The sequence below is a fragment of the Argiope bruennichi genome, chromosome X1, assembly GCF_947563725.1.
Source record: "Argiope bruennichi chromosome X1, qqArgBrue1.1, whole genome shotgun sequence".
Classification (NCBI taxonomy): domain Eukaryota; kingdom Metazoa; phylum Arthropoda; class Arachnida; order Araneae; family Araneidae; genus Argiope; species Argiope bruennichi.
The window spans coordinates 34,961,237-34,985,915 of NC_079162.1; the positions used below are offsets into that span (position 1 = coordinate 34,961,237).

The 24,679-nt window shown below is 26.2% G+C and overlaps 1 protein-coding gene across 1 annotated transcript in view; it reads left to right on the forward strand.

The window, feature by feature from the left end:
* Positions 1-11,632: 11,632 nt before the first annotated feature.
* The window catches only part of LOC129959481 (uncharacterized), a 40,654-nt gene continuing 27,607 nt past the window's right edge, over positions 11,633-24,679 (forward strand). Inside the window, exon 1 of the mRNA XM_056072333.1 lies at positions 11,633-11,844. Within this exon, the coding sequence (XP_055928308.1) occupies positions 11,793-11,844 (52 nt within the window). The 5' untranslated portion in view covers positions 11,633-11,792. The remainder of the gene's footprint in view (positions 11,845-24,679) is intronic.

The window sequence follows — 24,679 nt, forward strand, 5'->3', positions numbered from 1 at the left end:
GACGGACTATATGTCTATCTGCGCGATTCAATTCATCGTTCAATTCATCTCAGTTGTCTGGAAAGGGTAGGAGAAATTTCTTTCTGATTTCTTTTCTATCTGCAAGATAATTTCAAATGCGATAAGTCGGATGACTTTTATCATTAAAAAAACACGAAAGATTGACTTTTATCTTGAGTACCAATTGAAACTTATTCATTTTTTACTGGCAATTATTTCAAAAGGAAATGCCTGAAGCTGATGAAGCTTTAATTGTGAACAGATCAATGTACCAGTTTGTTATATTTTTCAATGCTGCCGAACAGACAACAAACCATGAAAATGAAACAAAATAATGCTATTAATCCCATTTATAATTTAATATAATTAATTTTTTGAAAAAAAAATATTTCAGAAATTTTCCTTTAATATATGCACTTATTTTAAGGCCTGAATCAGTAACTGAACATTTTTAAATCACAAACTTTATACAATTTAGTTTGCATTATATAACAATTATTGAGAACAAGTCAAGATATAATAAACTAAAAATTTTGAATTGAGATTTCTGCAATCCGTGTTGGAAATATTAATTTTATATTATTATTAAAGCATTAATTTTTTGTGTATTTTAATAAAACAGATGCTGAAAATATCTTAATGATAAAACGCCATTTCAACTGCCTGTAACTGTAATCCTCATTTGGAGAAACTTGTCATCATTCTAAGCAGGAATTTTAAAAATTTAAAAATTTAAGAAAGTCTAACGACGGTTCAGCGATAATGAATGTCTTTTTCAAATTTTATAAATAGTAGCTAACACTCCCTTTTTTCTGGCATAATAACTTTTTTGAAAAATTTGTACTTATTGTCGGAGATCGGTAAGTGAAAAACTGTATTCTTTTTACCTTGCTTTCTTGTATTCTGAATTTATAATTGGCTAACGTTCTGGTTTTTATGGAAAAAAATGTCTTTAAAGAAAACTTTTTTTAATGAAAAATAACGTGCGACGTCCTTTGTTATTGTGTTTTAAAAGATTTGGATACAAATAGTATTATATTTCAAAGAACAAGTTTGAAATTGAACAAACGACTAACATAATAATGACATATAAAATATTAAAAGCTGGCTTTAATATTTCATATTCTGAAATTACACGTGGTCTATAAGGCAGGACTTCATAATCCACTTTCTAATCTACCAACGTTTTTCAGGATTTCAGAAGCCAGTCCTGTAGCATCATAAACAGGAAATCTTGGTTCAGAAGTGTAATCACAAGTCCTAGGAAACTGTCTTTCAAAATTATTTATATAGAAATTTATTTATATAGAAAACAGTTTTACCTAAATTTATACTTAAATGAACATCACAAATAAAATTAATTATCCGCGATAGAATGTACAACCAAATAGGAAGAAAAAGTGTTTTTGGGATCTATAAATATTTTACCAAACGAAAACGAATTATTGTTCATATTAATAATACTTTGTGTATTACTGTTTTTTAAACGAATACGAACTAATTGACGTCTGTTATTCGCTTTTGTTAATATGCTATTGTTTCAATAATATGTAACGATTTTTAAATAATCTAGCATATAACATGTGAAAAAATCCTTTGGGTGATACAGTTTAACAGGACAGTCTTTATAACGGGGAATCAAAGAATTTTGGAAATATATTGAATATACGCATATGAAATGGTGTGACATTTTAAAGGCAGCAAAGAGTTCGAGAATTTTTATTAAAGCACAAAAGAAATTATGAATAGAATTTAAAGCATCAATATTCCTTTAGAATGAATTACAGTTTAAATGAGAAGTAACCAAAATATTGCCGTCTTTTTTAAATGTATTAACATGTATTCAGAAAAATATTTACTATAATTCAATAGATGCAATTCTTTCTTCAAATATTATTGTACTTTAATTCACATTTTTTGTTGCAGGTACTGGAAATTAAGACTTATTATAACATTTTAATTATATTTGAATTAAATGCAGCATTAATTATATTTGCATTAAATGTAACCAAACGAACTGAATTTCTACACTAATGGAACGGGATGAAGATAATCACAAATTTAAAAACTAAAAGCAATTGCTGTTAAAATTATATGCTGAAATAAAAGGGAATTTAAACTTAACTGAAATAAGAATATTTTTAAGGATAAAAACAAGTGTTTCTATACTGTTATTGAGATTATACAAGAGTTTGTTGAGTGATTAGATTTTCTGAATTTAATACCAGGATTCTCTAGGATTCGGATAAACAATCCAGGGTATTATTATCAATGTGAGAAGAGAACGCAAGTCCTAAAACATTATATATATAATAAAAGCGAAAGCGAAAATAATATTTTGGAATTAATGCCTGATGAAACAATAAAATCTGCTTTAATTTCATTACAACAATAAAAAAGCATTAAAGTTAAAAAAATAAATTTGGAAAAATTTATTAAAGTTTCAGAAAATTGCACAGAAATAAAATTGTTACCATTGGAAAGCTAACATCTAAAATCTTGAACTGGTTTTAAAATGATTTTCCTGCAATAATAGACTTCGGAATTATTGAAAAAGAACGTTAAAATACCAATTAATTTTAATTAATTAGCCTTATTAAATTTCTGAAAAATATTCCTCAGTGAGTCTTACTACCAAAGAAATTTGGTAGCTTTAGGTTCAACAAAACGTCACATTTTGTGAATAACGGTTTTTGCATGACGCAATTTACACATTGTATGCCAGCCAGAACACATTATTATGCAAAAATCAGCACTAGGCTGTGAAACAATAACATTTACTTATAATATTTTTTCAACCGATTTATTTATTTAAATTGATTATAATAGAGTGACTATATTCTGTGTCTGAAATAAATTGGGAAGAATACCCCGAAAGGGAATTTGGAGAATTAAATATCATTAATTCTTTTTTATCATGAGCCATGTAACTGATTTTTTTATATATGAAAACGGGATAATCTGAAATACTTTTTATTCAAGTTGGCAAATCGAAACTATTCCAATTCATCCATTACGTCTCTTTACTTGTATACATGCTAAGTTTCGAGAAATGATGTAGTAAAAAAAATGCTATGAGGAAGTCAGATGAAACGTTACCGAATTCATTTAAAGAAAACATGCATTTAATGATGTAACAAACAGAATTGTTCTATTTATACATGTTTTTGATAGTGAAATAACGAAATAGGAAGTATGTAGGTAATTTGAATTACCAGATGATAGAACATTTTATTACGAAAGTAAGTCAAGAATTTTGAGCTTATCTCTTCCTTATACAAAGAAAGATTGGTCAAGAATGGGAAACACGCGAACTTCTACGCGTAGCAGACATTCAGCAAATACGTTATACTAGAAAACAAAACGGCTGATTATGAAAATAGTAGTTTGAATCATATAAAAAGAATTTTAATATGAACAAATGCAATAGATGTGCTTTTCTTTTGTTTACACAACAGAGCCTTGCTAACAGTGATGAGTTACGATTTGTTTTGACACATTAAGGTCAATAAGTAATAGGAAAGTTATTTTTTGAAAAAGAAAAGCAAATCATGACTCTTGTTTATTAGTTTTAGTACCATTTGTATTTGCAATTCTCATCGTTTCTTGTCTCTTTTGTTTGCTATAGTACAGTATATAACGAGTTGAAGGTCCTATTATTACATCATTTCATAGGACAAGGCACGTAAGTACGTTTATAAAAGTAAAAATATCTTTTGGGATAGAGTTATAGGGTACTTCATTTTCTAAAAATTAAACACTAGATGCTATAAAGAGTTTCAGATTAATTTTTTCCTACCAGAAAATTATATTTTACCCATGAGAATGTATATTCAGAAAGTATAGTTTGTTACGGTTAATTCATTTAATATTTCAGCAATAAATTTAAATTAAGGATAACGTTTTTACATTTTGGTAGGTGGGAACAAAAATTAGTAAATTTAAGATTGAATAATTTGATTAAGTCCTTAAAATTCTTCCATCTAATGTAATACCGGTGCAACGATTGCAAAAATTAAGTTAAATTGCAATTTAAGTTAAAACGAGGATAAATACAAAAAGGGAGAGAAATATTTTACATGCCGCACTCGAGTGAAAGTTTATAATATTGTCATTTGGTAAATTCCTAAAATGATTATCTCCTTTTTTATTAATATTCTAATAATATTTGGTTTTATATGGTAGAATTTGATTTTAATTGAATATCTTTCGTAAAATGTATTGTTAAACCATTTTTAAAATAGAGATTAAATAATATTTTAAAATTAATTTAAGTCATATTTAAAACCTATCATAATAAAGTTTTGCTTATAAGTGTTATCTAGATATCATGATTATGAGTAAAACTTTAAATATCTCATCAGTCATAAAATATTTTATTTAATGAATAAAAAGGAACAAATTTGCGTTTTACCTCTGTTTGTATAATAATGAAATATATGTTTCACGCAAAGTACATAATAATAATTCAACGTTCGAAGATAGTTCTTTTTCACGAATGTTAAATTATCCTGATACTATACTGTTACCATGGTTACATCAATTTTAAATATATTTAATTTCTGTTTCAGATTAAAAATTTCCACTTGTTTAAAAATTTCAGCAAAGAAAAATTTATTTTTTAAAATCTGATTTCAAAAGTAAAAGAGCTCTCAGCTTTAAAATGTTTATTTTTGTTTTAAAGGAAATTTTTTCTCAATTTTTCATCGACAAAATATTCTGGTGATCTAAAAAGATGATTTCATTACGAAACAAAGTTCAATGTGAAAATCCGAGACTAAGATATTTATTTAGGTTTGAAAAATTACAATTATTATTTATTGACTAGCATCAAATAAAAGTACTTTTACCCGCTCCGTTGTGATTAACAAAGGTGAAGTGTTTCACTTTCTTTCTGTTACTTATTAATATTAATAAGTAAAATATAGTCAAAAATCAGCGCTTAATTTTTTTCTACATAATATATTTCAATTTATTTTCTACATTATAAATTCCAATAAATAAAATAATGAATTCCAATTTTTATTTATAAATTATGAATAAAAGTTATAATTTATAATTCCAATTTAAATATATTTGGAACAGTAATGCTGCTTTAAATTTAGAGCTATAAGTCTATCAAGAAAAAAATATTTTATAATGCTCATTCATCTGCAACTTTTTAGAAATTTTCCAATCATAATCAGGATCAAATAATTTTGAATTTCAAAAGCTTCAATTTGAAACCAAACATTGAGTATTCTTACTGTAATTCAGTTAAGTGTCAGAAAATATATATTAATATTGGGACAAAAGTGTCAAAAAGCATAAATTTTATTTTGAAAATTTTTTAACAATTTATTATAAATTCAATATGCTCATGTATTTAACGCAGGTTTAAAATTTTATATATCGAATATTAAAAGCTCGTTGATTAGTTTTAATATTTACAAATAAATTAGAAAGTTTTAAATTAGTCCTCCGTTCAATTTCTATTTTTAAATAAGGTATTTTAATATTCATTATGAAAATAAATAACACGAAAACAATTAGTAAAAATGAAACATTCACAAGAGTGAATTGGCCAAATCTGTCCAATCAACTCCGACATAAAATTTGATTATATTTTATTTCTTTAATTTTTTTTATTTATTACTGAATCAAAATAATTTATGTAAGATAAAAGATTATTAGATATTTCAGAAATAATTATGCTTTAACACAAGGTTTGCATAAATCTCATTTTAGAAAAGACAATGAAAATTCTTTAAAAACTGAAAAAAGATCTTATTTATGCATATTTCTTTAACCAAAATTATAATTTATTTATTAATTTATAAACAAGATAATGCTTCTTGATATCATTTAATAACAAAAGCAATTTTTAAATATAAATTAAAATAAAATATAAGCGAATCTAAATTGGTTTAAACACGTTTTGATCCAACGTGAATGCGTTTCCTGTTCTTAACGAATACAAGATACACACCTTGAAAAGCTTTCAAACATCCATATGGATAGATCCATATAATGGATGTCCACATGATGGACAGATGTGACTAGAAAACTAAATTTTAAGTCAGGTGCGCAAGTCGGAAGTCTAACCTGCCCTTAGAGCTTGAACCTGATACATCAAAATATTGTCTTTTTTAGGGTGACAGGTTAGTGAGTGAAATGGATCTATTGCGACATCTAAAGGCAGTTTCCTAAATTCTACTAAAAGAAAAGATAAAAAAAAAAAGTATCGGGGCCAGTCAGATCTCACATTATTACAGGCTGGCCAATCCAAGGGTTACCACACCATTCTATTCTACCTTTATTCGCCAAAATGTATTTTTTTTTATTTTCAAAATGCGCCAGCCCATCTCTCAGGTGCTGCTTTGATCCAGCAAAATGTAACGATTCAGTAAATGAAATTTATAATGTGTCTCATTAAAATTATAAACAATAAATGCTCGAAAGCGGAAACTTAAATAAACAAAGTGAGAAATTACATCATATTTTTATAATACCGTTTTAGAATTTTTCTATTGCACGTGCAATAATTGAGAAAATCGGTTGTGAATCATATCTTTATAATGAAGGGCTGTGAATTTTTATTTCATAAGGATTCATATTTGTATCAATATCATTTTTTGCTTTTTTTGCTTAATATTTCGAAATTCAATGACGTTTTAATAAAATTATTCACTTATTTAACTTTTTAGTTGCAGATGGAAATTTCTAAGAAAACGAAGAAACAGATTATATTCTTAATAAATTAATTTTAATTAAATATTAAATTATTTAATTATTTTCCCTGCATTTCTTACATTCATTTTAAAGGTAGTTTCGAAAATAAAAAAAAATCGTTAAATATGGTGTAAATTTTCTTTTTACTTAACTATTTTTTTTATTAATAGTGACAAAAAGCTAAATTATTTTATGAAGTTCCACTTCAATTTTCCGTTGCTATTTAGGTAATTGAATTTAAATAAATTGTATCCCTCACATTTCAAAAATATTGATTTAAAATCGTAGTGAGGAGAATTTTTTTAAATTTTACTTTTTTTTAAAGGGATAAGGTGAAAATTATCTTATGAAGTTTCTCTTGAATTTTCCATCGCTATTTTATCTAGCTGAAAATTCAAGGAAAGAAACAATAGTTCAAGCAACTTAATTTAAACAAATTGTATCTTCACATTTCAAAAATATTGATTCACTATGACATGATCTAATTTTAATAGAAAAACTATTGAGAAAATATGTCTTAAAGCTTTGCTTTGAAGCTCAGAAAAAAAATAATGATGGAAAAATTATCTTTAAAAAGTGCTAGCAAAAAACTGTCTTTTCGATAGAAATTTCTATGTTTAAAAAAATGATCAAGCAAGTATACTTAGTTTCATATTCAGTGTGAAATTGATTCGACACCAAATATAAGCTTAAATATGCGCCATTATAATACAAAGGCCAAGGTGACCTCATGGCAGAGACTTCGGTGTTGGAGGGTCTCTGTTTCGAGGTCCACTTCCATAAAGAATTCGATGTCAAATATTCGTTCATGTCACCTGTCTTTTCACTGTTGTGAAATATTGGAGTGGGGGGGGGGGGAGGTTGTGATTTCGTCTTATTTATGGTTCAAAATTATTAATCCAAATCTAAATTTCGGTAGCTTCAAAACGGGAGATTATTCTAATTAATTCAAAACTTAAAAATACAATTTGGCGAGACTGGATTTACTTTTAATAAAACGTATTACACACATTACACTTTCTCGAACATACCATGTAACAGTACTTCATTTTACTCCTTAAAAAAGAAAAACCCAATCTAAATTTTCTATAAGTTAAATAAAATAATAATAATAAATTAATTAATGTTTTCAGGCATCATGGATAAGAAATGTATTTTGTTCGAAGATTTGTTCCAGTCTTCATCCAGTATCACCTGAAGATGCTAAATATTTGAGAATGAATAACTACAGGCAAAGACACTAAACTCTGAGAAACGGTACTGTATATCTAAAATAATGAAATCTTCCGTGTAGTATTGAATTGAATTGAATTTATATTGCTACTATCGTTTTTTATATTGATTAAATTTATTATTACATGAGCAAGAAAAAATCTATTTTCAATTCCAAATTCACGAGAAGATTTGCATTTTGTTTATTAAATTTTTTAATACTCGAAATCATATTTCATAATTTGGATAACACGAACGTCATTGCTCATTTTTATTTGTTTGATTTGTAGGAATGAATGAAGAAAGCAGATAAAAAAAAAGCTGTGTAAAACTGCAATATTTAAAACCATATTGCCAATTTTACAGTAGAGGTTCCATAACATTTGCATGTTACTAAAAAAAGACATTTATGAAAGCAATTTATTAACTTCACTACCTCTTGAGATTTAAATTTATCGAAATTAATTTGTTAAAGCCATCAATATAGTTAATATTATTTAAACTCTTAAGTTTGTATGCAGAATTACTCTTAAATAAAATTTTATTTGATTTGGCTTCAAACCATGAATTTAAGTAAACATTACATAATATGAGTCGAAATCAAGAAATATTCCACTTATCGCACAGCTTAAAATGATTAAAATGACTGAAGTGAAAATGAAATTTATTTCAGAATTTTTGCCTTGACCTGCATTGAGAAAGGTCTATTTGTCGTTGTTTTAGGTGCGAAATGGAAAAATACAGCATTTTTCCTGTGGATCTAATAAAAATAACAAAAGCTTTTGCAGACGAAGGAAAACCCCGCTGTCTCCTGCTTCATCTTCATTTCCATTTTATTTATTATTTTAGACACGGAAAATGTCTGCATTTTAAAAATCTGTTAATCAGCTTCCCTTTTATACTTAAATATTGTGGAAATTTTCATATGCTAAGCGCAGTATCTAATAAAATGTTATAAATTATTTTGAAGAATTGAAATTAAACTTTACAAAATTATCAATAAATGACGAAAAAAATCCGGAAGTCTAAGATATAATTCATTGAAAGCGCAAATAATTTCAGATATCCATGAATAGGCTCTTCATTGTTAAATGTTCTTACAAGCATGTAGTAGGTTAGGATTCAATGTGATAGCTGAGATACTAATCATCTGCTAATATTTTTATTTTCGTAGAATTATCCATTAATTATTTTAAGTATCCAATATTATTTTCATTACTTCGTTTATAAGTATTGCAGAAATACCTCTGATATTTTTCTGTTTTTAAGTTTATTAATGATGTTGGATATCTTTCATTATAAAATCAATGCAATGAAGAACGGCGAGAAAAAAAAAATTACCTACTTTGAGGTGTATTTCAAAACATTTTTTGAGCAAAAATAATTTACAGATTGTAAACCTTGTTTATTGAAAAATGAATTATTTTTAAGAAGAAAAAGCTTAGTTCTAATGCCTATGTAATAAGATTCCATAAAAATTTAGGGAACATATCATGTGAAGTCAGTACATAAAAAACCCACACACATTCACAAGGAAAAAGGAATTTAAAGTAATCAAGTTACAGATATAAGTCAAATAAAGTCTTTGATTATTATAGATTTCATATTATATTCTGTATGTGAATACAAAGAAGCTAAGTCGGTTTTTAAAAAAAGCTACCCCTGTTACAACTTATTTTGTAATAATGCAATGATTTTGAAACATTTCTTAATAAATATTTCGCAACATATGGACAGATTAAGTTAAAATTTCGAAATACGATTAACTATGTTCGTATCTTATAAAACTGTAAGAAGTTATTATTTTCAGAATTCAAATTAAATATCGAAGAAACGATAACAGGAAATTTTTAACGCCAGTAATAATTTTGCTTGATACAATTGCGGCGAAAATATTCATCTCGTATATATCAATGTTTAATTAGGATTTATTTTAAACATTTCGCAAAATATTATTAATGAGTATATATTTTAATAAATACTAAGCAAAAAATAAAATTCTTAAAAAAAATATCTTTCTTAAAACATATTAAAAAAGAACGCCAATTCTATGTTATATTGGTTCAACTATGCATTGTATAGTATTGTTTTATATGTAATTTTGGAAATTATCACTACAAAATATTGATGTCTTTTATATTAGAACACAGTACAATATAAAGAAATATATGCATACATACTCTTTCTTTAGAAAATTTATGATGCCAAAATTTTTTTTTGATTTGCAATTTGAAATTTAAATAAAATGAACTTTAAAATTTTATTTGAATTATTAAAAGTTATTTAGAACGACTAAATCTCGATATTCGAATGAAAGTTATTTCGATTTTAAAAATTATCTTAAATCTAATTTAGATAATTTTTAGCAGTTAAAATTCATTTGAATTTCTCTATAGGTGTTTCTATGCTTGATTTATTCTCAGTTGAAAATAATTAATTACAATAATCAAATATCTTAATACATACAATTATAAGATAGACAATAAAAACCTCTATTTTAATAAACCTCTATTTAAATGATTTTTTATATAACTTATTAGTATTTCAAAGAAATTTAAGATAAATTAAAATATTAACTTTCTTAATTTTTTTATCCTTGAAATTATTATTTGCATTAAATCAGTAAGGCATCGTAACAGAAATTCATTTCTAAATAAAAAAAAATTGCTTGTTCCTTATGGAATTTTATAAAATGCTTCTTATGTAATGCTTATTAGCACTAAATCTTTCTTTTTAGATTTTGAAATCATAATTAAAAATCTATGCAACAAAAATCACATTTTTCAGATTTTTGTTTGAAAACATTATAAAATACGATATAATTTTTACTTTTAGTTGAATATTTCTTACACTTTTAAAATTCATAATTAAAGTTTATTTAACCTCTATTGCCATTCGTATTTCACTCTCTTCTAAAATTTTTGATACTTATTTTTAGACATAATGAAACGAAAAAAAAAAAAGTTAATCTACTAACGAAAGGTTTGACATTAATCCTACAATTAAATAATTTTAACCTCAGGAAATTGGCAAATCAATACCAGTTAATATGATAATACAAGAGAAAGCGATAAAAAGTTAATTTGAAATTTGAATTAATGATTAAAACTAATTAATTAAAAATATATGATTTTAGTTAAAATCTCAAAAAATTCTCCCATTAAATTTTTTCTAATTTAAGTAAAATGAACAAGAAAATTATTTTACAACTTGATTATTAAATTTAAATTAATTTTAAAAAGGCACCATGCAAATATGAATCACTGAAAAGCGTAGAGTTAAAGTTTCCTTCATCTTGTCTGATACCTATAACTTGCATGTACAATAAAATAAACTCATTACAAATAGAATTTATCTGATGTTTCCACCTATTCCAACTATTTGCTATTCAACCGTCAGACTAAGGAAATCTACACTGGAACAACTAGAAAATGACATATTTGACGTTTCCTCAGACATTTATCTAGATATCAAATACACCAGAAAAAAAAATGCCTCTCATTTCTTGTCTTAGTCTCTCTAGTAGTATGTTGATGGTGGTTATCGTGAAAGAAAGTTTTTCTGTTTTCCGGCCTCAAACCGGAAATATTTTAACCAATATAATTGCTCGCCAACCAGTTGATTATACGCGTTCATCTGGCAACCCAGCTACCACTTTGGGCTCTAAAACTTCTCTGGATTGCTCTCCGATAACTTTTTAAGTGTCTCTATGTAATTTAAGCCTACCTTCTTTCCTATGACAGGTGACGTCATATTATGTCAAATCATATAAAAAGGTCATCGAAATGGGAAGATTTTAAGAAACAAGACAATCGATCTGAGGCAATCACCAAAATTAATGGCTGAATTTTTGTCAGATTTCTCATCCAATGGACAGTTATAGAATCTCTTCTTTTTCTTCCAGCATTTACTGCACCACTAGTAAGTCAACATTTCATTAATTTATTTAAATTAAATTTATTATTAAATTTTTTTAATAGGGGTTAATTAAATAAAATAAATTTAATAATTTTATTTAACTTGCAGAATATTTTGATATGCGGCATATATATTTGATCTAACATTTTAAGTGAACTTAATTACATCATTAAGCTTTTTTTATCATTATATGATAATAAATATAAATTTCCTTTTAAGATTTGATGTGAGAATTTTATTGTTTTGCCATATTTTAATAAAAAGGTTCAGAGAAAATTTGTGTGATGTGAATAAATATTTAATAGTAGTCTCATACATATATTGCGTGGATAGTGACAATTGGAAGGAAATAATAGCAAAAGAAATAATACTGAAAATTGTTTTGTTAATATTGTTGCGTGCAAACAAAAACAGCACTGAAATGTGAAAGTTCTTCAGGAAGTTTCATTTTATTTCTTGATAAACGAAGAAAAAGATCACATAAGCAAGTTACGATAATTTTTTTGTCTTGAATTATAATAAAGGAAAATAAAATTAAAAAAAGAAAAATAAATGTTTAATTCATGTTGTTTTATAATAAGATAGTATTATTTGTAGTCAAATTGTATGTGCATAAGAAAATTTAAGGAATGTTTATTATTTTTGAGAAAAATTTTATTTCCAAAACATTGCTATATATTAAAATACAAGAGTTAGATTTATTCAGATTTTCTTTATCTTTCTATCAATTAAGTCAGTTTTCCAACATAAGAAAGAAACTGAGTAACTGTTTCTTAGTTTTTGAATGTCAATGATTTCCTTATTACTTTTCAAAATTTAAAATATAAATATAAACAGTTTCATGCTTGTATCATTTTTACAAAGAAAAAAAAAGAATTAATCGTTTATCATAGCTCTCATGTGTTTAAGTAAAAGTTAAAAAAACATAAAAGCAAAATGTTGAAAAAACATTAAATATGTACTTAACGTTAGAGAATAATTTTGTTGAAATATTGTGAAATAACATCATGGTTTTTTTAAATTTATTTAAGATCAGAATTTAGAGTTATATCAAGGATAATAGAAAATAAGGATTTTTTTTTCAAATTTATCTTTAATTTTTCTTTTCCACTTTTAATAAAACCCATTTTTTTAAAAATTTCATTTAAGAATTATTTCCGTTTATCTAACGGCTTTTTAAAAGATTTTTTAAAATCAAACTATGAAAAAAATACAACCGCTAAATAATTTCCTTAAATTAACACTAATCAAGCTTGATTTGCAACTAGCGTAATCTATCTGTTGTCTAAAAAATATCCCGTTCCGACTGATATTTTATGTGTTAAGATTCAGAGTGTTTCCTTTTCTTCTAGCTTGGTAGAACTTTTTCTTTTTTAAATTTAAAAAAAATATTTCCACTTTCTTCAGCATGTCTAATTAGTATTTTTATCCCTTGTGCGATTTATAAGCAACAGTTATTTTTCTCTGAATTTGTACCTAATTAAAAATGATAAAGCTATATTATTAAGCTATGATGACATACAATTATTTGGAAATATATATGCAAAAATATTTCCACACATTTAGAGCTTCTCGGAGCGATTAATTTGAATGAATTATTTTGCTTTAATTTAAAATGAAGGTTGACAGTTTTTATTAATATTTGTCAAGAATATATATACATATATTTTATTATTGTTGTGAATTCATATTTGAGCTGTTCTACACGGATAAGAATGAGATCCTCTTACATTATTGTATCATGAGAATCAGTACTTAAACTGAAAAGTTAAAAAGTAATAGATGAGCAAATTAATGCAACTGAGAAGGAAAATGACGTCACAATGAACTATAAATCAAATTTATCAAACAGCACTAATTTTATACTAACTTCTCAGACTGTTCACCTAAATATTTACTGATAAATGCAGATTTCTTGGATTTTGACGTAATTTTACTGATGCACAATTTTTTAAAATCTTTTAAAAAATTAGTTCAATTTAGAAAAATAAATCAAACTTATTTCAAGAAAAGTTTCGTAGATTTAAACAGTTAAAACTATATAACCTCTAAAACTGTTTTTAGAAACGAAAATTTTTCTTTCGATTATTCTTAAAGCGATTCTGAAGAATTGAAAATTACCCGCTCGATCCAAATCGGAGGCTGAAAACTGATTTGACCTGCTCATGTTTCGATTTAGAGACCTTTTGGATTAAAACGCCGAAAGAAATTACAGAGAATACTTTCACTATTTATTACTTTATATATGAATGATCCTTTACTAAAACTGAACCATTCTAATCTGGCTGAAAAGAGTCGTTTATAATTTTTCTTGGGAAAAGTGAGGAGATACAGATGCTTATTTTGTAATACACGTGAATTAGAGGAAATGTTTTCATCTTCGCTTGGAATATATGAATGATCCTTTACTAAAACTGAACAATTCTAATATTGCTTTTATAATTTTTCTTGGAAAAAGTGAGGAAATGCAAGTGCTTATTTTGTAATACACATGAATTAGAGGAAATGTTTTCATCTTCGCTTGGAACATAAAATTGAATAGCTGTCTTTGTAACAGCGGGCTTGTCCATTGCAAGTGCCATAAGAAACAACAACAACATAAAATTGAATTATGATCATATTATTAAAAAAAAGCCGTTTAAAATTTTTTCCTTATGGGAATTAGGGAAGATGGAGGAGTTGTTATTTCGAATTACACGAATTTAGAGCAAAAAAATTTTAAGCATATTTGAGTACATTTTAGTTGTGCCATAACAGGTTTCATTTTTATTTTTACGATAAAAAAGATAAAAATAAGCGTTTTTGTGAAAAGTTTAATTCAGGATGGGGAAGGGAAAATCATAACTGAAAATATATTTAATTTTATTTATTAAATAATTTATTATTTTATTCTTTCAGAATAAAGTATATTAGTTGAGGTAATATAGTACTTTTTTAACCATTTATTTTTTTAGAGAATGCATTATAAAAATGATGGAAAAGCTAAAAGAATCAGTATTTGAAACAAAAAGATATGAGAAAAAAACGGGCAGGATATGACAGAATTGAAACATTTAGATTTATTAAAGGTAAATTAATGAATTAATTTTTAAAAGAAACATTATTTATTAAATTTTAAATATTATTTAAGATTATATTTTATTTTTTTAGTATTCACATTTTTAAAGAAGGTATTATAAAAATGACGGAAGAGAATCAGCATTTAAAGCAAAAAAACATGAGAAAAAAATGTAGAAATTATGTCAGAACTGAAAAGTTTTAGGGTTATTAGAGAAAAATGAATTATTTAACATTTTAAGAATGAAGAGGGGAAAAAATCCAAAGGATTTAAAAATTAGAAACAAGAGTCATACTTTGTTATTCTTTATTACTATTTAACAATTATAATCTTCAAAGGAGATTTGAAATAGCATGTAGAAATAATTAATATTTATTATATGGAAATAACTCTTTGAAATGTTTTTAAAGTAAATAAAGGTGTGTGTATAGAGTTATTAAAAAAGCTTTATTTGCGCATAAAGTTCCTTTTGTTGAAACGTGTGCGTGCATAAAGAATCAATAAATCTTTTTTATGACTAAAAAGAAATAAAAAAAAAATTGTAACCAAACACGCTGAATTAATTTGGCAGATTAAGAAACCTCAAAAGCTTTCGAATGGAAATGCAACTCTAATTCTAAGGTTTGAGTAAGCTGTCCTTGGTAAATTATATATTAGGCATTTTTCTTTCGCTTTTGCGTGGTACTCTCTCTGAGTAGTTTAACTAACGCGGAAATAGGCGAATTTTCCTGACTTGTTCACTCAGATTCTACAAATATTATTTACATAATTTTGTATTATTTTATTAACTTTTTAAGAAACGAAATTTTTGAAAAAAGAGCATCATTTAAGAAGAAATATTTTCAAAAGACTAAAAGATTAATTAATGAACAGAATATTAATAAGATTCCATGTTACATAAAATAAAGGAAGTTGATTATTAACTTTCTTTATTTTAAAGTTGAAATTGACTTCTATATACATACATTTTCTATTGTTATTTTAATCATCCCATCATTCTGTTTGAATTTTACAGTCACTTTTTATTATTTTATTTAACTAGATTTGACTTTTAAAAACCTGTTTTCTGATAAGTAAAAAAAAATGAATGAGCAAAAATGCTACATCACAGAAGTTTCTATCTTTTTATAAGGTTTAATAGAGTATTCTTAATAAATTTGACATGTCATAAAAATAAGGTACATACGACAAAACAATACGATTTAATATTGAAATGTAATATTGCAACAACAGGATCAAAATGCTAGAAAAAAAAATTCTGTAAAATGTTAAATATAGTATTAAAAAAAACATTTAAACCCCTACCCGGAGTCCAGGATTTCATTAGTGTACAAACTCTTGCTGCACATAGTATTATAATGTTTACTTAATGCTTATATCAATTTTTTCATTCATTCATATTATAAAAAATCCCATTTATTTATACGAATAAACGATATAAAGGTTAAAATCATTTCCTTCTTTTTCTTCACTACATATTTATTTAATTTTTTTTAAAAATTTGTCTCCTATAGTATAATTTTTAAATTATAATTTTATTTTAAAAATTTGGTACTGAGCTCCATATAATCCAAGTAAATTTCAAATCATTTCATTTCATTTTCTGAAAAGAACTTTAATACCTATTCGATTATTATTAATTTTATTTCTACTCGTGTATGGAAATGTTCCTTCTCCGCGCATTGCTTGTAGTAAAAGTATAATCATATAATAAGCTTGTAAAAGAGATAATATCCAAATCTTCTTTCGTTTATTCTTAATCCTACATTACATAACATTTTAAATATTTATTATAGAAGTTGCATAAAGCGAAATAAATGAATGCAAAATGCTGGAATACTTGTTGATATTTTTTCTAAGCTTAGTTTTTAATAACTTTACTTTAACAATAACTTTAATGGTTAATTAAAATTTCTCTCCTAAAAACTTCCGTTTTTGAAGTCAAAGTATTCAATCAAATAGTTTTACTAATCAGTTATTAAATTTTTAAGAATTAACATTACAAAAAATTTAAAAATCCTAGTGATGAAAATTTGAATCATTATGTACTAGGGCGGAAAAGTTCGAAAGTTTCTACATTTTTAGAAAGTGTTAATCTAGAGCAACTCCTCTTGCCATTATATTAAAATGTGACATATATTTTCTACATTTTGACTTTTTAGAAAAATGCCTCATAATTTCAAAATAAGGCTTGGCGTTTAAGAAAATTATTATTTGGTAAAATGTATTTATTCCGAGTAAACAAAAATGGCAGTTCGGAGTATTTATTCAGACTTATTCATATGCAGTTGAGTATTTATAAGTGATTAGATGTCACGTAAATTCCCACCATATTAAAAATGTTTTATTGAATTGTAGGTAATTTTCACGATATAAATTAAAGGAGTTTTCAGTTTCTATTTAACATGCCAAACATGGCAAAACCTTCCCTTAATAACTTAAGAGCATCAGATCAGAGTTTGCTTCATTAAATTAGCATTTGAAAGAAACTTGTAATTTTCATGCAAAAACTGCAATCTCCGCTTGTTAGGTGCTCTCATGTGTTGCTCCATTTTATTCAGTGAAACCGGAAAATAAATGATAACAATAGATATTGTAATCATTCACAATAGTGGATGAATATTGTTTTAGGCATTTCAATTGAAACCAGCTCCATTAAAGTAGTGTTTCAAAGAAACATTTCGTTTTCATGCAAAACTGCAATCCACTTAAGTCAAGTGCTCTCACTTGTTGTTCCAGTTTATACATCGAGTGAGAAAAATGAATGCTTACAATTAATATGAATATTATTTTTTAATGATATCTAATCTCTATATTTCATCGAAATTTTAAGTTCTACTTGAGTATTAAGTAAAAAAAAGAAAATGAAAGTTTGCAATATTTAATTTCAAGGTGAATTTCTTTTTAAAAGACGATTAAAAAGAACCTTTTAATGTCAGAATATATTTCGATTTTTACCAAGTAAGAATCAGAATTTTATGAAATCGTTCGATATGCGTGTATCATATATAGTTTGCTACCTTCTGCAAATAAAAGGAAGGAAATAACTCAGACCGACTGTAAAAAAAAAAAATGTGAAAGACATAACAATTTTTTTGAAATATAAGAATAATACGGAAATTCAACCACGACGTACGAGTTTTCACTGGCCGAAACGAAAATAATTCATCAATAATATGCCTGTGTAAGAGTAATATATCATTTGGCATGGAATTTTTTTTTAAATGATTATTTGAATTTTGAAAATTCATGTCTATTACATTTTATGCAATATTATTTGTTACTTTAAAATATTTAAAATACAAATCTTTTAGCTTTATGAGATGAGGTACACTTTAGAAGGCCTAACTTTTTATATGAAATACAAATAAAAAAGTTTCGTTTTTTATCTTTTTGATTGAATATTACCTAGTTTTTCATTCTCTTTTGTGCATCCTGTTGTAAAAATAACGATCAAAACATTATGAGATGAGAAAAATATTTAGAGCATTATTTCCAAAACTTTTATTGAACAAGATTTTTTTGGTACTTGTTGATAAAGAGTTATGGTAGCTATTAATTTTGGAAATTTTCTTCCAAATTTAAAAGTCTCAAATAATTTTAGCAGTGTGTGTCCTTTAAATGTTAGCATATCTTATAATCTAAAATATATTAATATTTAGTAATCTAAGATGTAAATTTCTGTTTTAATTTAAAGATAAGCAAGATTCCAAAGATAAGCAAGAAAAGGATACAATTATTGTTTTCGCTATATAAAGAAAATGAAGAATATCTATGTTTCTACTTTCCAAACCGTTGATCCCATTCTAGAATTTTCTTAAAGATGAAAGATTTTTTTTTTTTTTTTTTTGTTCTTCTCTGAACTCTTATTTTATATTTTTACTAATCACATTAGAAAATTATTGTTTTAATCTCCCAAGAAATTCATTCAGTACATTTTGATAAGATATGTCGATAATAACAAAATAAATGGCTAATGAGTCATCAACAATGAGATAACAAGACATTTATTATTTCTTGTTGTTTGCATACGAATGAAAGGAGTCAAAATTGTGAAATTAATATTAGAAAATGCATGCCCTAAAATGTTTCGAAAATATTTCATTGCTGCGTTTCTTTGTGTTACATGTTATGATTATTAATTAAACCTTATTTAGCATTGTTAAATAAAAATAAAATAGGAAATAGCTAAAATCATAGAGCGTACAGAAATATCATAATGTATAGAAAAAGAAATAGCTTGAACAGTTGTTAAACAGAATAACATTAGCCAACTACAGTTGTAATAATGCTATTTTACTGCATTTTATAATATCTTACATTTTTTGTATAGGAAAATACAAATAAAATATTTGCTTAAAAAACTGATTAAGTCAAATGCAAAATATACGGTTTCATTCTAGTTCAGACGATACTTTCCGAAATTGTATGTATCCCTATCACTACCATTCGAAAATGGTCATTTTGAATGGTTGTGTTAGTCTTCAAAAATAAGGTGAAATATGTCATAATAATTTCAATTCGAAAATTGGAAATTTATGCGTAAAATGAGGTTTTAGGCACAAATGTCTATACCAAAAACGCTGAAACCTACCGATACTGCAAGCACTGCTATTATCATAGGAAAACAAACATTTAAAAACGTCATAAAGCTGCCGTGAAAGATAATATTCATGTTATAAGGAGTCTGGATGTTCAAAGCTTAAAATCAAGCGTCAGACTTCAAAGCTTAAAATCAAGCGTCAGACACAGAAGTGCGTTTATTAAGACATTTTCCCCTAGTTTCTCCTATATTCTGTAGTAATAAACGATAATCGGTTTCAACTCTCTGTGCCTTCTTGTTTCGTCAGTGCTCGATAGTAGCAGGCCAAATATTTCATGTTTTGACTTCACGTCACCATCTGACTTCTTTATGATGAACATGAGAGGGAATAAAGGTAAAGCTCTACTACTTCCTCTCTTAATAGATTCTGTAGAGACACTTAGATAGCAAATCGGTCATGTCGGAAGTAGCAAAACTATTAATTTTCACACATATACTCTCCTTCGTGGTCCCCTAATGTTGCCCCAAATTGTCTTTCCTTATAGTGTATCTCTCCTTCATTTAATAACCGTAGTTCTGGAAGGACACCTCTTCATTCAACACACGTAGAAAGGAAAAGCGGCAAGTGGGCTGATTTATCAGTTTTTTCTACCTTGTTGTCCTGCACTGTCATTTCTAAATCCAATGCACATACTTAATGTATAGGAAAACTCATTATTTATATCGCCTCGAAGTAAAAGCCCATTACTCTCATTTCATTCTGGATGTTGTGTAAACCCTGATAAAAACACCCATAATTTTACTTTGTTGTTACTGCCGTAACTTTCCGTATCCTACACTTGAACGAACTATATGAATTATTCAATGTATTGGGATGAAAGACGTTGAATGGCTTCTTACATATGTCCCCACTGATTAAGAAGTTCAGCTCTTGCAACATTCTTGCCAAAATGCCTTTTAATTTAGTGCTTACATGTTTTCAAAACGTATAATTAATTTATCTATCGCTGCTGTGAAATATATTGACGCTTATTAGAAATACTGACTTATGTTGGCGATTCGATCAATGACCTTATATAATGCAACTTAATGAAGGAAAAACAGAATTTAATTGGAGTAAAGATAGAAATAATTTGCAATAAAAATGATATTCGAATATATGAGATTTTTAGTAAAGTGAATTTTTAATACTAATATATGAGATTATTAGTAAAGTGAATTTTTAAAACATAAGCATATTAACAAAACTGAACTTTTTTGACTTCTTCTCTTCCTTATTTAATGAGTAGATACCCATGAATAACATAGCAGTCATCTAACATCAATTGATTATTTCAAAATTAAACTATTGTGCTAAATTAGCAGCGAATTATGCACTTATGCGTTAATTAGTCAAAAGATGGAGACACAAATTTATTCATTCAAAGCTCTGAACTGCATCAAATGAAAAGGGAAAATTAACTACGAATATACAGAATGAAACAATTTCCTCAGATAATAAAGCATAGCTGTTTTAATAATTGTGTTACCTATGGAAGATCTAGAAAGTTTTGAACTCGAATAATTTTTTTTTGAGAACGTACTATATGTAAAAAGTCTAACATAGTTCCTTACAATTATAATATTTTCATATATTAATAGATAATTTAAGCAAACAGCAGCAGGACTCCAATTGTGCTACCACTTTTGATACTACTTTGGCTATTAAAAATCCATTTGTCCTTTATTTAGAAGCAAATTATCAGATTCGCCTGGCCAATTAAATTCATTAGGATATTTTAAGCTTCACTTCATCAGTCTACGAAAAGTAAATTCGTAATAGCTTGTATTTTAATATACAGTAAAGAGGATAATAATGCTAATTTAATTCTCTGTAAGAAGTACATAGTCTGATTCACTGGATAAAACTTTGGCTCATAGACTATTTAAATAACAAAAACAGTTCTGGTTATCCAAGACATGAAGTAGAAATACCTTCATATTCGATAATTTGACTTGAATATACTGAGCAAAATTTGAAACTTGCAATACAGTCTTTTCCTTTAAAAATCTTAGATAAGGAGGTTTAAATAAACATGCCGCTTTCCTCACGTCCGATTAAATGACTTTTAATTAGCTTAATTAATGAATTATTCATTAATTTCATTAATCAGGCATCTATCTAGAAAACTGATTGTAAATTTTATAGAATTGTCTCCTATTCATTTGTAAACATTGAAGACAAAGCTGAAAGAAATGAAATGTAAAATACCACTTTAAAATTTAAATCGCTTATAGAAATTTTAGTTCCAGAATTAGCACAAACATGAAAATTAACCCAAGAAAACCATATTCAGTTTTCAAACTTTAAAATTAATTCAGATAATACATACTCACTTTTTTACCAAAAAGTCTATAAAAATAGAATATAATTGGCTCTAAGAATTTAGTTTATTTAAACAATAAACATGCTTATATTCAATACAAAGTAATTAACAATTTACTTAAATAATTTACTTCCCAAATACCTCTTTGCCTCAATTTACAAAATAACTGGTTTACGAAGTTATTTTATAAACTACTAAAAATTATTATTATTCAGTTGTTATGCACAAAATAAATAATAAACTATTAAAAATTATATATATCGCTATTCTTTAACTGTAACTATTAAAAATTATAAAAATAATAGCGTAAACTTCGCTTTTCAAAACGAAATTAAACATCAATTGTTATAATTTTTTTAATCTGTTATTGCGTAATAAATTTGTATCATTAACGCTCCCACACCCTTTTTTTTTCAATTATTCTGAAATAATCGAATAATTATGAACAGTTGGAACTATCATTTAAGATTGAATTTACTGTTTAATTTTGAATTCACTATGTAATTTTTATTAATTCGTTATTTAATTATTCGAAGTTTATTTCAAACATTTTTGAAGTGGGAAATGTTTATTAAAAAATTGGAATCAGACAAGCGTTCTTAATCGGTTTATTTTAAATAAAAATTATTTTATTATATATATATATATATATATATATTAATCCTTTCAATTATTTATATAGAATTATATAAATTCAGCTGAAAAATAAGAATGTGCTAATTAGGCTTAATCTGTTGTAAAATCTTCATGCATTTCGATTTCACAATAAGAAAAATTAAAGCATAACTTCAGATATCCCCGATATTGAATAATTATTAAAGCACTTCGTAAGCAAAAGGATTAAATTATGTATAACAAAAATAATGATGCCAAGGAAAATTGTTCGAGAAGGTGAAAACGTTGGAGCCACGGAGTTCGTAATAAATTTTCCGAACCAAGAAGAAAGGTCAAAATATGCATTTTGTTTTTTTATTCGCTTGGGAATCTGAGACGCGGATCATTGACTGCGTTTCCTCATGGTTACTCATGTATGATTTTTAACAGAATTCGCACCAACTTGGTTTTCATAACATAACAGCCTCTGACAACCGTAGTATCTTTTAAATTACTTCTCATTTTTTATTGTATACGCCGGTAAGAATGCTATCATACAGCGGCATCAAAAGCTCAATCAAACTTCTTTATATTGTCTTGTGTTTTGATTTACAGAGTAGATTTTTCAAACGAGTATGATTGACTGAATTTAACCTCACGCTATGCTGTGATTCATATTTGCATCACTACCATTTTTGACTTCTTTTCAATTTTATTTTCAATCTTTCATCGCAATTTTTTTTATTTCTTTTCAATTCATTTTGAATAATGTAACTGGTTTATTAACAAAATGTATAAACTACATTTCGGATATGATGAATAGAAATTTTGCAATAAAGAATTTTTTATTTATCTGCTAAAGTTTTAATTAATTATTAAATTTAAAAAACTAAGTTGAAGCCAAAATATTTAAATTATTTTCTTGTATTTATACAGATTTGTGCAACTTTTGTCGAGAAATAAAACATTGAATAGTATAAGATTAAATGACCACAGTGGTCTGGTGGCAAGGTTTTAGGATCAGAAGATGTCAGGTGAGAAACTCGATTCCACCAAATATTTGGTCTTGGTTCACCTATGAGCACGTTCAATCGAAAATCAAACGTCCAACCACTAGGGTGACATAGAAACAGGCAGTGAGAGTAATTACAGTTTCAGGATCATAACGTAGAAGTATGGAGAAAGGGTCATTCATTCTCATTTCATCATTTGACCATGACACAAAATTTCAAAATCGTTTCTAAAACAGTCCTCATATTATTTCAAATATAATTAGAAACTAAAAAAGATATTAATATAATTAAAAACTAAAAAAGACGGCAAGGTTCAGTTTATAGATAAAAATACTATCAAACAATTTATAGAAAAAATATACAGATCTTTCAACACCAAAAATTGCAAGTATTAGGAAAAATAGTTATCATAAATGTGAATAACGGAAAAAAAGAGACTTATTTGAACTAATATTTAGAGCTGCGGAATTCATTAATATTTTATTAAAGTGCTAATATTTGATGGTAGAGTCTGCGGTTTAAAAATGAACGACCGCAGATTCACAATACAATTTTCAGCAGCTGCCATTCTTATATGTGAGCTTATAACACGTTAAATTTTCGTTAAAAATCCAACCTCCTCACGTTGGCATTGAGTTTGCAAAGAAAGTTCTCGAATCAGGCATCATCCTAGTATTGAAGGTGGTTTAAAATTATGAAACTTATATAGTTTTAAAACGAAACTTTAAAATATCAAATCACATACTTGGTATCAGTGTCAATAAAAGAGTGAAAATATAAAACTTCTAACTTTCGTGTATTTTTGATTATTCTTCTCACGTGACATGCTTACAATACACTTAACTACTCTATTTTCGTTTCAGATCTGGATAGAACAATTTCTGATGCTTTTCACTTGATTAAGCTTAATTAAGATGAATAGTTTGCTTAATTAAGATGAAACATTTAAATTGAAATGAAACTGTTCCAATTTACAAAAAATTATCAGAAAATTTGCATTACTAAGTTTTTTTTTTTTTGTATAAATTGTCTTTTTATATCTATTTTCATGCCTTACTACATTTTCTAATAAATAGATACATTAAAGAAATGAATCGATCACTTTTTTCTAAAGGCAAGTCATACTCGTAATTAGGATTCTATTAAGACATATAATTGTATATTTAAAATTTTTGGGGAAATGGTGATACAAAATTTTGAATGCATTTAATACATAAATGTAATATATATATAAAGATGAATGATATTATCGATATTTATTTCT